Source organism: Ambystoma mexicanum, chromosome 8 (genome assembly GCF_040938575.1).
Source record: "Ambystoma mexicanum isolate Mex_15411 chromosome 8, UKY_AmexF1_1, whole genome shotgun sequence".
Taxonomy (NCBI): Eukaryota; Metazoa; Chordata; class Amphibia; order Caudata; family Ambystomatidae; genus Ambystoma; species Ambystoma mexicanum.
The window spans coordinates 625,026,211-625,040,160 of NC_090929.1; the positions used below are offsets into that span (position 1 = coordinate 625,026,211).

Consider the following 13,950-nt stretch of genomic DNA (forward strand, 5'->3'; position numbering starts at 1 on the left):
AGGTTCTTCAGCAAGACAGCCTCAATATTTAGGACTATATTCATGCCTGGGATCCACACGATGGCCAACGCTAAATGGCTGCAGATTACAAGATGGGAGTTCCTGCAGGCAATCAATACTACCATAAAGGGATTCAATGCTATCAAAGAAGAGCTAAGGGCCATACAACTCATGACCCTGCAGAACAGATATGTCCTTGACATGATCACAGAGATGGAAGGAGGAATTTGCGCCAAAATCGGGAATTCATGTTACACATTCATACCTTCTCAAGATGACGAGAATGGGACCCTCACAGAGGCCATAACATTGTTAACAAATCTGCATAATAAAATGGAAGACGAGACAGTGGACAATGCGGATAACAGTTGGTTTACCTCCATATTCTCATTGATTCCGTGGTGGTTGGCAAACATATTCAAGATTCTTGGAGCAATATTAGTGATGGTGATGTTCAGGTTCTGTGTGATCAGGATAGTGATCGCTCAATGCAAGAAAACAGCAAAGAAGGCGGTAGGAATGAAGATCATGATCGATGTCGAATCTGGATTTGGACCCAAGGAATTGACGGATAAAGATGTCAGAAAATATATAGAAGCCAGCATTGTAGCACCTCAAGGGATGACATTTCTCTATTCAAAGAATCATTAGTAGTATGTGGGATGATGGGTCTATTGTAATCCGAATGAACAGTACAACTACATGACCTGGAGTGCAGATGAGCATGTTAAGTCAGCCGGCACCCTGAGGGGGGGTAACTACGATCTGGACTCTGAAGAAGCACTTCAAGAGAAAATACCAGGATGTGGAAACTATTGAAGAGGTGGTTGTGCACTCGACCAGAGGGGTGAATGTAGAGGAGAAGCTGCATGCCTCTATAGGAAGTCCCACCCCCCTACCTCCTATATGTTGGAAGCCTGAGATTGTGCCATGTTCAACACCAGCAGTTGTGCCAATACCGTAGCGGATATTCGAAAGAAGGTACCCACTGAGAAAACCCTATCGAATATATCACCGAAGAGACGACAATCTGAGGGAGGAACTCCCTGAAGGAATATGAAAAGGAGGAAAAATGAGAAGCTAGTGACATCACAAGAAATGAGCGAGATGCCCGAGAATACTGGCTGAAGAAGAAATGATAATTTACTCACCGTAGTGACTAACGTACTCCTAGTCCTTAGTCCCCTTTCCTCCATACTGCATGGGTCTTCCTAGGGACGGGAGACTGAACCCTTTTCACCAGAAAAAACCTTCTTCCCCTTTAAATTTAGAGGCGCGCAGGGGTGCGGCCATGGGAGCATGTGCTCCCCTGACTGCACCCTCCGGCGCAACACCTCAGTCCCCAGAGACGCGTCGACAATATATTAACATTGCTAATTACACCAGTTTTATTAGGAGGAAGGATGGTCGATGTATGGAGGAAAGGGAACTATGGACTAAGAGTATGTTAGTCACTACAGTGAGTAACTTATAATTACTCTTACGTCCCGTCCCCTTTCCCCCATGCTATATGGACGATTACAACTGAATGTAGCCCTAGGGTGGAGAGGAGACCCTCCTTAAGCAAATACGTTTCTAAGCATCACCTGTCCAAAACCCGCATCTGATTTAGAGCCGGCGTCCAAACAGTAATGCTTGCAGAAAGCTGAAGGGGTGGCTCAGGTGGCCGCCCTGCTTATGACCTGCCACAGGACCTGCCAATGGAATGCAATGGCTGTGGCCTTGGCTCTGACCGCATGGGCGTGCATGTTAGCTGGAAGTGGCTTGAGCTGCCCCTCATAGGCCTCCTTGATGGCCGAAACCATGCTATCGAGGCCTTGGATGCCTGATACCAGGGCCTTGATCCGCCGAAGGTGACTAACAGTGCGTCCATCTAGCGGAAGCCCTTGGTCCTGTCCAAGTAGAATTTCAGAGCGCGTCTGACATCCAGACAGTGCAGAACCCCCTGAGCCTCGTCCTTAGGGTCGGCAAAGAACGTAGGTAGGACTATTTCCACGTTTAGATGTAAAGCGGAGGGTACCTTTTGTGGGAACGCTGGGTGTGTCCACAGGATTACCTTATCCTTGTGAAAAGTAGTATATGGCTCCGATGCCACCAGAGCCTGGATCCCACTGACTCTGCGAGCCGAAGTGAAGTTAGGCCCACTAGCAGGGCTGTCTTAATGGTGACCAGCCTGATGTCCATGGATGCCATTGGCTTGAATGGCTTGTGCGCCAAGGCGCCCAACACTACATTGAGGTCCCACATGGGATGTGGCCTCTTGATGGGCTGGTAAAGTCTGGAGAGGACCGTCAAATGCCTCTCTACTATCAGGTTGGAAGAGAAGAAGACCTCCTCCTCCGAGTTTCAGTAGGCCTCTATGGCCACCAAATAAGTGCATCATGTGTCTACCTGCACACCTGAGTACGCAAGGTGCGCCGAGAAGGAGAGCACATAGTCCAACTTGCACGGCCACCATGGAGCCATCAGAATGATGCTGAGGTGACAAGATTCCTATATTTTGCATATCACCCTGTGGATCAGTGGTGTGGGCGGGAAGGCGTATGCCGTCATACCGTTGCACTGAATCTGAAATGCGTTGCCCAGGGAGCTGGGGCCCTGACCCTGCCAGGATGTGAACTGCTGCCACTTCCTGTTGTCGAAGGAGGCAAAAAGATCCACCTGAGGGTGTCCCCATCTGCTTAAGATCTCCTGCAGCACCTGGTTGTTCAATTGCCACTCGTAATTGTCCGCTCCCAGCCTGCTGAGCCTGTCCGCCTCCAAGTTGGACCCCCTGAAAGGTGGACAGCCATTAGGTAGATGTTCTCCAGGGCCCATACCCACATGCTGACGCAAGTCTGCACAGTGGCGGGGACCTGGTGTCCCCCTGCTTGTTGACATAGTACATGCTGGTGGAGTTGTCTATCTGGATGAGGACAACCCTGCCCGCAATGACCGGAAGGAAATCTCTGAATGCTAGCCAGACGGCCTTCAGTTCCAGCCGGCTGATATGAGACTCCTGCTCTTGCCGGGTCCAGAATCCATGGACGCTGCGACTGTCCAGAGGGGGCCCCCAACCCTCGGGATAGGAGTCCGTAGTGATGGTGACCTGCAGGGCCGGCTGCCTGAAGTGTTTGCCCGTGCGCAGGTTGCAGTCCCTGCACCACCATGTGAGGTTGTGATAGAGAGAATGCAGAACGCTGATAAGCTCCACTTGGGAGCCCCACTCCTGATTCCATGAGGCTTCGAAGAGCAGCTTTAGTCTCCTCATCCTAAGTCTCGTGTGGGGGACTGCTAGAAGGACCACTGCCATGAGTCCCAATAACTGTTGGTACCACCAGGCCGATGTCACCCGTCAGGTGAGGAAGTGAGCCGTGGCCGTCTTGAGGGCTGAGATCTTGTCCTCCGAGGGGAAAACTCTCTTGGAGCACATGCCCCAGATGAGGCCCAGGAAAGTAAGTCTCTGCGTGGGCTGCAGCTGAGACTTCTTGAGGTTGAGCGAAAATCTGAGGTTGTGGAGTGTGCTCATAAGAGCGGAGGAAGTTTGGTGCACCGCCTCTTGTCGTCGAGGTATGGGTAGATGTGATGGCCCAGGGCCATGAGGATGCCTGCCACTGCATTATTGAGTCTGGTAAAAACCCTGGGAGCCGAGTTGAGGCCGAAGGGTAGCACCTTGTACTGGAAGTGGCAGCCCATGATCCTCAACTGTAGGAAGGAACAATGCGGCTGCCAAATCAGCACGTGTAGATACGCGTCCTGCAGATCCAGGGAGCATATCCAGTCTCCCCTGCACAATGTCTCCGTTATGAGTGCTGGCGTAACCATCTCGAATTTATGAAGAGGGAGGGAGAGGTTGAGGGTGGAAAGGTCCAATACAACTCTCAGGCCAGCCTGGTTCTTATTCTGTATGGCGAAAATCCTGGAATAGAATCCCAATCCTCGCTGGGAGGCTGGGATTTCTTCCGCTGCCTGGTTCTCGACAAGGGACCGAATCTCTGCCAACAGAGTTGCTGTCCCAATCTGTGGAAGGGGAGGAGGGAGGAGAGGAAGGGATCGGTAGGCGGTACCCCGTGGATACTACAGAGAGGATCCAGGGGTCTGCAAAGTACTGATGCCAGAACTGTGTGTGAAGGGCAAGCCTGCCCCCCACTGGAGACATGTGAACCCAAAGGGGTGCATCATGCTTTCTTTCCCATGGAGGCTGTTGCTGAGGTGGGGGACTGGGAAAAGCCCTTACCCCCCCCTTTTTGTTGTTTGCACCTCCGTTCTTGGAAGCCGCGGAACCCTCCAAACGTCCACCCCTTGTCAGAGCATTGATGTGACTGGGTGTACACCATGGCCGTGGCCTTCGTAAGGATAAAGACTTCGCAGTTTACAAACTGTTTTTATTTTATCTCTGTCCTCGTCAGTGGTGGAGTGAAAGAGGTCGCCACCCTCGAACGGAAGGTCCAATATGCGTTCCTGGACATATGGATTGAATTTAGTAGCCCGACCCAGGCCATCCTTCTCATGTCTGTGGCGATGCAAATGGCCCGGCCAGAGGCGTCGACGTGGGCCACGGTGGACTCCATGATGTCTTGTGCCACCATTTTAGCCTCTGCCAGTCCCGCCTTGAAGCGTGACTGGCTCTGCACCGGAAGTTCTGGAAGGAAGTCGGCTATTTCCCGCCAAAGCCTCTGGTTAACGGTTGCCAGCATGGCATCCGCATTGGATTGTGTAAGATGCAGTGAAGCGTTGGAATAAAGCTGCTTCCTGTACGCCTCCAAGATATTCTGCTCCTTGACTAGCAGCACCGAGGACGAGGTGGACGAGGACGACTGAAGCTTGGAGTAGAGTGACGCTGCAGCAATCACCGAAGAGAGTGGTTGAGGGTAGGAGTGTATCCCCCTCCATTTTCCTGTACTTGAAGTCTAGGAGTCAATTAACTGGCTGAACTGAGTGGGGTCGATTCACCCCTTTTTAGCTAAGGCGACAACTTCCTTCTGCATCAGGATCCCCGTCCTAGCCGAGGGGCGTAGAGTGAGGGCCTCGGCAAGCACCCGTGCCTCTGGTTGTTCGACTTCGGGCTGAGGAAGGCCTAGGTACTCAGCCAGACCCGCAAGTCGTTCATGGAAGGCCTTGGCCGATGGTGTGTCAGGGTCTTCTTCCTCGTCCGTGTCCACCACGGGAGGAGGAGTGCTGGGCGCCGAGGGCTGGTCTGTGGAGACTGGAGCCGGAGAATGCGGCGGAGGCTGGTACGGAACCGCCTGAACTAGGGGGAGGCAGGGGAGCCGGAATCAAAAGAGCCAGAGTGGGCAGCATTGGCTGCACATAGGCCTGCAGCACTGTAGCCATAGGAGGAACGGCTATGGGCGCGGGCGACGGGGCCGAAGGGAGCATGACCTTGACAGCATCTCTGAGGATGGCCCCCATCTGAGGAGATTTCATGAGGGTGAGGAACTTTTCAAAGAACCTGTCCTCACAGGCCGGTGGGGTGGCAGGTGATATTGACGGGATTGCGGGCGGCTGCTGGAGCTGATGTGTATACTGTCTCGGTTGCAGAGGGAACCTGCCCTGCCGATGGAAAAGCTGTAGGCCACGTACCTGGTTGACCCCAGTCCTACCTTGTAGCTCGTTCTCCCACCTGCACGTTCCTCGGGAGGTATCGGAAGAGCAGCCATCTTGTTTGGCACGAGTCGGCCATCTTGTGGAGCTGCATGCCACATGCCAAAGTCATGGTGCTTGGCTCACTGGGCCCAGCCTCCTCCAGGACTCTTGACACTGGAGCTTGAGACCTGCCCTGCAACTCAGGTCGAGGCATGGTATGCGTATCGCCCTCGGCGAAGTTGCCGGAACTACAGCATGTAGGCACCCTCTGTGTCATGATGCCGGTAAAAGGGCGTAGCCCCTCGGGTGTACACCCGGTAAAAGAAACTTCTGGTCCTCAGCACTATCTTTGGGAGAGTCTACGGACCCATCAGCCTGGCGACCGGTAGCTGAATTAGCCTCTGTATTCGTGCTGGTACGAGAACCTGAAAGGTTCCTCCTGCTCGGGCGCTTCCTTGGAAAGGAGTCTCCCTTGCAGGGTGCGCTGTAAAAGAGCAGCCATACCTTGGGCCTTGATCGATGTTTGACAAAGTCCTTCAGGTCCTCTGGAGGAGACCTCTCGAAGAGCTCCCTCCACCTAGCCAGTCTATTTTGCAGGGCACGCGAGGAAAGTGCATCACACGCGGTACAAACTTCCGATCCGTGATCAGTGATCGGGGCCAAGGCAGCGGAGGCAAGGGGAATGGGGATCTGATGTAGGGAAAAGCCCCTCGCAGGCTGAACTCCTGCTGAAGCCCGCTGAAGTCGACATGCGCCGGGGAAGAGCGTGGCGCCGGGGGACCAAGTACCTGACTGATATAAAAACAAAAAGACAGAAGAAAGTATCCACGGAAGAGTGCGTGGTATTACATGGCCGAAGCCAAACCCAGGAGTGCTGGTGAAATCGCCCCGTTCCTGTCGATGCAGAAAAGGGGACTGAGGTGTGGCGCTGGAGGGCGGAGTCAGGGGAGCGCATGCTCCCAGGGCCGCACTCCTGCGCGCCTCTCAATTTAAAGGGGAAGAAGGTTTTTTTCTGGTGAAAAAGGTTCCGTCTCCCGTCCCTAGGAAGGAACGCCCATGCAGTATGGAGGAAAGGGGACGGGATGTAAGAGTATGTATGAATCTTACAGAAACTGATGAAGTTAAGAATCGAGTAAACTTTCATGTGCAAAAAGAAGATTTCACTTGTGCAAAGTGCTGCAGAAAATCAACCATTCAATAATTGTACAGATGCTGAAACGCAAGTAGACTAAGTCATCATAGAAGCTGACTATACATAGTGAATAGACTGTAGGCGAAGCCGCCATTGTACAGAAGCTGCACATCTGTGTCATGAATTTTATAAGCCCGGGCCCATGGAGGGGGAAGGCCGAGAGTTGTGTCGCAGCAAGAATACGCTGAGATTGTGGAAGCGCCTGGCGAGGCTGTCTGGCCTGGTATCAAAACTGACATAGCCACGGTTGGTTATCTATTCTTGAAAGCAGTGAATGTGCGAAGGATGAATCATCCCTTGTTAAGGTGCAACGAAAGAACACCAAGAGTGCCAAGTTTTATTCATTTTAGACATTTAAATGCCCCAAAATGGACTAAATCGCAGTCTCCTGTCACATGAGCCAAGGATGGAAAAAGAGTTGAGCTTGGAGTCCTAGAACAACAATAGTGAGACCCTGCACTCCCATATATTCCCACAGACAATGATACTTTGCAAGGTCAAGTTCAAAGACAATCTTCATGGCAGAAGGCATGGGTGAGGAGATGTTGGGCTAATTGGGTGGGGAGGTAAAGATAAGTCCACCTCCTGGCACCTGGGTTTGGGTTTACATGCTGCTGAGTGAACCGAATGTTCCAAACATGGCACAAGCGTGCCAACCAATTGTACAGGACTGTATAACGAAGGGCTTTATAGTGTGAAGACCAATGATAATCTGTGTACTTAATAGTGTTAAAGATGACAGGTTTTAGAGGTAGGCATAAGTTGTCCACCTGACAGTGGGCAGCCAATCACAATCCTAGTCCCTATGCAATGTATACTTAGATGTCTCCCTTAAACTAATCCCACCCCTTGATAGGTTTTCTGTTATTTGTCACATTGACGTTACTGCTGATGTATTTTTAGCATATAAGGATGTTTTTATGAGAAAATCGTCGAGAGCTGAGCAAACGTCCATTGATATCCATTGTGAACTCCCTGTTTTAAATAATTGTTAATAAAACAGACTCTTTGCCATCATCCTGAGTTGGTTCGATTATTTGGACTTGGAGTTATTCTGCAACCCCATCCATTTCATGTATGTAACTAAAGGCCACTGCCCCTGGTACTGAGAGCAACCCTGGTACACCTAAGAGTACTGCAAAAGTGAGTGGTAAGGTACTTGTGGTTTTTCAGTAGTTCATCGTCCGGGATCTCTGTCCCAGTGATGGCTACTTCAGTGCTATCCTTGGGAGGCTCTTCCATTCATGGCTCCTTTTCATTTAGGTCTAGTGTCTCAGGAGAACCCACAAAAATGTGTGTGAATGAGGGTCCAACTATTGATGAGTGGCATTCTTTGTCCATTCTACTAACAAAAGATGTGATTTTTACACCATCTCTCGGAGGCATACTTGCTTTGTGCCTTCTAGTTTCCACTGGGCTTAGAGAAATCTCTGCCTGAGCCACCACTGGGGGAATTGGGTGTGGCATTAAGGACCTGTCTTGGTTATGGCTAACAATCTAGAGGAAGGATCTGCAGTGTAGCCACCCCTTTGCTACACAGCTCATAAATGTTGCGCATCACAAAAGTTGAAGCAGCAGCAGTCAGTCTATCGAAATTAAGCCAAGTGTATTGCCTTGAGGAAAGGGCACCTCCAAAAGGTTTTCTCAAGTCTCTCGATTTGCTACACACACAACGCTCCTGCCCACTCTGCTGTGGACTGCACTTTCCCAGCACTTCTCCACAGTGCTCTACTCTTGCAGGTAGGATTTTGTCACCTCATCCACGGCAGAGAAAATGGACTGCAGCCAAATCAAGTGAATCAAGGCGTCTTCAGTGCACTGCAGTCGACTGCAGTTTCCCAGCACTTTTGCACGTTTGTGTTATAGCACTTTGGCCAATTTACATCAATGCACCTGTGGTTCCCAAGTACAAAAACAGATTAAAATGTATTAGGCGCATATGCAGCCATTTCAGCAGGAGTGAGGGGGCTAAAGTGGTCATGGGATAGAACCGTCATTTCAGATTAGTCTCCCACAATTTATTGAAACAGTTGTATAACAGTTTTCAGATCTGTCATGAATAACAGCAAGTTCGAGATAAGTGTGAAATGAAAGTGAAATGTACACAAGAGTACATAAGCAGTCAAGAAAGGGTAACACTTTAAGAGGTTGAGCGAGCATGAGGCCAAAATTATCAAATACTACATTGGTTACAATTTTTGTTGTTCCGGTGACCAATAGCATCATTACGACCGTAAAACATTTTATTAAAGTCAGCATATGTGAAACGCTGGTGGCGATCTATTCACTAGATAACATGGGGAGAGTAATGGGCGAGGTTAAGAGGATAGTTAGAAGATGGAAATGTTTTTTAATCTTTGCTTATTTGACCACTTTCGAATATGCATCAAGTCAAAAAACAGAACAAACTACAAGACATACATTTGATAAGTGCAAACCTTGTTTTTTCTTCATTCAAAATCAACAGCTTACAAGCCCATATTATCAGTTCAGGATGGTAGCTTAAACAATCTGCTATCCTAAGGTGAAACACACTCAATTTATTTCAAATATTGGGTACACGCCCAAAGTCACTCACCTATAATTGCAGCTTTGCAAACCGCCGTCATTAAAGCTCTAAGGAATGTAGGTGAACTCATCTGAAATTCATCTAGATTAGCCTGAAAGAAAGAGAAAAAGCAATGGAAAGGCACATTAGTAGCCAATAATAAAGGATTCAAAATGCTATAATCAGCAGTTTCACTTCTGCTGAAGGTAATAGCTCTCTGTGCGCTGTAAGGAAGGCATGGTATCAACAGTAAGACAGACACAAGTAACCACAGTTCAAGGTTGTTTACTGAACATCAGAAAGGGTTTGAAAAAACGCCTATCTAATCCTATATCTATAGATGGGAGCAAGCCATGAGCATCAAACAATAACAATACATTCCTAGTGGTGTCTTGTCAAACTAAAAGGGCACATACCAATAACCCTATTGCCAATCCTTACCTCTAAATACAAATAGTGTGAGAAACAGTGTTACAAAAAAGAAAGAGGTGTTCACAAAAAGATATTTCAGGATGTTCAGGCCATTGGCCTCCCTTCCGCACGTTTTGAGCACGGGACAAGATGGTACACTCAAGCTTAGTACAATCGCTGGCTTCTATAGCACGAGGATACAGTTCAATCATTAGCATCAAGGCCTTCCGTGCCCAAGTCTCTTTGCCTTTCAAAGTCCCTTCTTTCTGAGGGCCTGGTGCGACAAACAAACAATACGTTCTTTTCCTCTTAAGATTTCAGAAGTACTCAATTTCTCCGGCAGTTCACTATTCACCTTGGATCCCCCTCAGCTGGGCTCAGATCCTCTTAAAACAATGCTCTTAGGATATTCATACATCCAATATCTCAAGTGATTCACAGTTCACCCCGGATGCCCCTCAGCGGGCTCAGATCCTCTAACACAATGTTCAATTAGTCTCCCTCCGTCAGGCTGGGACCAATTTCGATTTGACCCTTTTAACACAAACTTGCTTTAACCAAAAGCTCTCAACTGATCTCCCTCTGCCTGGCTCGGACCAACTTCATCTACTTTGTCATCAACTTTCTTTATGCTGTTAACATCGAAGACTTTCGAATGTGCACATGATTTAGCTTGACCCGTTGCAGGACCATTTCAATTTCACAATTCTTTGTCACTCTTTCGCCTTTGCCACCTTTCAGTTGGATACCTTACAGAGAGAATTTCAAATGAGCACACACCACTCTGTCTAAGGTATCGTATCTTGGCTTCAAAGTTCAATCACTCATCTGTTGTTCAATTTTGCTTGCGTTGATTATCACATACGCTTCATACGCCGTTTGCTTCAGCTTCCACTATATAATGTTGCTGCTTGCAACCATGACTTCAACACAGACCGGTATGGTCTCAGTCTCCTCAACTCACCGGCTGTGCTGACTTCACTGGCGCTGCTTTGTGGTAGGAGCCAAGGACAGTACCACAGCAGCAAGCAATCCTACCCACCTGAGAGCCCCAGATAGCTCTGACATACAATGCAGGATTCCTCAGCATTGTTTCCTGGTCTTAAGTTTTGTATTCTCGAACGTAATGGTTCCTTGTTAAAAAAGGTCAAGGGCACTTCCCTCCTTGCAATCCCCTTCTGTTTTGCCATTTTTCACCCTGTATTAAACTGCCATCCTGGAAATGCTGCTTCCTCGTGGGCTTTGCATTGCTCAGAGTGTACTCTCTGTTCTGCATTTTATCCGTGTGGGGAAGTGTGATGGAAGTAAGGTGTGTCTAATGGTCAGTAATTGCCTGATCCTGCCTGACCATTGTATTGGGACATGTCAGGTATACAGCTCGGGTGTTAGTCCATTTTCTCTCACAGTGAGCTGTCCGTGTGAAGGGTCGGGGGGGGGGGTGAGTTCCTCAGTATCCTGGTAGGATGGGCTAAAGGTGTTACAGGGAAGGGGATACCACGTCTCGCCATTCAGTGTTTTTAAAAAAATGTATTGTTGCATTTGTGGTTTACAGAAAACCTTACACAACATAGTAGAAAAGAGACAGAAAAAAAATCACATCTCAGAAAAAAAAATGAGAAAAATTAAAAAATCCACATATTAAATAAATTGTGAAAAAATAAAACCTATCACATTACACTAGAACTAAAACAGATTCACGCATTACTTGTTTCATTCTTTACATCCAATTCATTTGATACAAAATTTAAAAAAAATTTCAAGCACAAAATAAGATACTTTTGTGCCCCAAATGAGTCGACACCAAAATAAGTTCCTGAACACCTCTGTGGAGCCAACACCCAGTTCTTTAAAGCATAGCATATGCTTGTTTTCAAAGTGTGGACATACAGTCAACCAGATGCTTCAAGGTTTCAAATGTTTAATTCCCACCACAAAATCGACAATCTAGCTTCTTCCCTAGATGCGTAATATGCTCTTTCGAGTGCTTTAATCTCTCGGCAGTGTGGAACTGGTTTAGTATAAAACGCATATAAGTTATGCATATTCTCTCACTCGGAAAGCGTTTGATATAAAGGGGTAAATATTAATTAGAGTGGGCAAACCTCGACTATTCCACATACGTAGCATAAGATGAAACACATTTCCAAAGTTTCAACCCAGTCAGCTTGAAAGAACAAGTTACTTTCTTACCTGGTAACGTTCTTTCGATGGGATGGTCCAACGACGTATTCCATATCTATGACAGGTAATGTCCACAGCTGTGCTGCTTCAGAAAATCTTCGGTGTCTGCGTCCTGCGTCGATGACGTTGAGGCGCCGTCCCCGAGGACCTCCTCCGACGGCCGACGTCACCCGATGTGATAAGTAGGACGCACGACGCCTGTAGCTCTCAGCTGTAGTTTTTTCCCCCAGAACGTGTGCCACCAGTTGTCTGCCAGTCAGACACACAAGGCCTTGCGGAACTCAAGCTGCAATCGCAAAAGAAATTCTGCAGCAGGGAAGGTAGGGAGGGAGCGATATGGAATACGTCGTCGGACCATCCCATCGAAAGAACGTTACCAGGTAAGAAAGTAACTTGTTCTTCGAGGGGATTGGGTCCTCCGACGTATTCCATATCTATGACAGACTCCCAAAGCAGTACCAAGCAAGGAGGTGGGAAAAGAATTTAGAACACAAATTTAGCATACCCAATCAAATTGCAGAATAAAGGACTGCCTTGCCAAAGGCCAGATCCTGCCCTCTGATGGAATCGAGGGAGTAGTGACGTACAAAAGTATGTACTGAAGCCCAGGTGGCTGCATCACAGATGTGACGAATAGGAACACCCCTCTGCAGGGCAGTAGACACAGCCACTCCCCTGGTAGAATGGGCCCGCAAGCCAGCCGGAGGGTCCTTACCCGCCAAGCGGTAACACTCGGAGATAGCTAAAATAATCCAACGAGACAAAGTCTGTTTCGTCACAGCTTGTCCCAAACGCTTTCCAGCGTAACCAATGAAAAGTTGATCGTCCACTCTGACCCGGGACATGCGCGAAATATAAAAGCTCAACGCTCTCCTAGGATCAAGCCTATGGAGTCTCTCCTCTTCCTTACCAGGATGTGGAGGAGGAGAGAACGCCGGAAGAACAACCTTCTGGCTGAAATGAAATTCCGAAACCACCTTCGGAAGAAAGGAAGGACGAACTCAAGGACAACCCTGTCCTTATAAAACACAGTGAAGGGTGGCTTAATGGAAATTGCCTGTAACTCACTCACTCTGCGAGCGGAAGTAACCGCAACCAAAAACACAGTTTTCAGAGTTAACAGTCTCAAAGGGCAAGAATGCAAAGGCTCAAACGGAGCACCCATAAGAAACTTAAGAACAAGTTTCAAATCCCAACCGGGCACCAGAAAAGGTGACGGAGGAAACACATTAGTGAGCCCTTTCAAAAACTGAGAAATTAAAGGAATCTTAAAATAGGAACATTCTTCAGACGAGCGCTTAAATATGGACAGCGCCGCCAGGTAACCTTTAATGGTCCCCACTTGCAAGCCCCTGTGAGCCAAGGAAAGCAAAAAAGACAGGACCATGGGAATGTCACACTCAAAAGGATCCACATTCTTAACCCTGCACCAGTCGCAGAACTTTCTCCAACGGCAACGGTACAGAGACTTTGTTGCCGGCCACCTGGCCGAGAGCAACACCTCCATCACGTCTTCAGGGAGGTCCCAATCCTTATACCTCAACCTTTCAGAAGCCAACCGTGAAGGTTGAGGGATCTAACCTCTGGATGGAGAACCTGACCCCCCTCCCGTGAGAGCAGATCGTCTCGGTAGGGAAGACGCCGTGGAGGGCAGATGGACAAGTCGAGAAGGTCCGGGTACCACGTCCTACGCCGGAGCAATGAGGATCATCCGGGAACCGAACCTCCGTAACCTCCGCAGTACTTGCGGGATGACGGGGACTGGAGGAAACGCGTACAGCAGTGGGAATGACCACTCCACCACCAATGCGTCTCCTAAGGCTCCTTTTGGAGGAAATTCCCGCAAGCAGAACCTTTCGCACTTCCGGTTGACACTGGAGGCAAAGAGATCCACTTGAGGGGTCCCCTACAGGGCGAAGATCTCCAGGAGAATCTCCTGAGCCAGCTCCCACTCGTGAGAGATCGTGCTCTGCCTGCTCAGAGCATCCGGCGTCTCGTTGTCATCTCCGGCCAGATGAACAGCCGAGATCGAAACTCCCTGCTGGATGGCCCA

General features: G+C 48.8%; 1 protein-coding gene across 12 annotated transcripts in view; it reads right to left on the reverse strand.

Moving 5' to 3' along the window:
• The window catches only part of EIF4G3 (eukaryotic translation initiation factor 4 gamma 3), a 4,880,525-nt gene that overhangs the window by 222,217 nt on the left and 4,644,358 nt on the right, over positions 1-13,950 (reverse strand). For all 12 annotated transcript variants that reach the window (XM_069610350.1, XM_069610349.1, XM_069610345.1 and 9 more), the window contains one exon: positions 9,336-9,417. In XM_069610350.1, the coding sequence (XP_069466451.1) occupies positions 9,336-9,417 (82 nt within the window). The remainder of the gene's footprint in view (positions 1-9,335; positions 9,418-13,950) is intronic.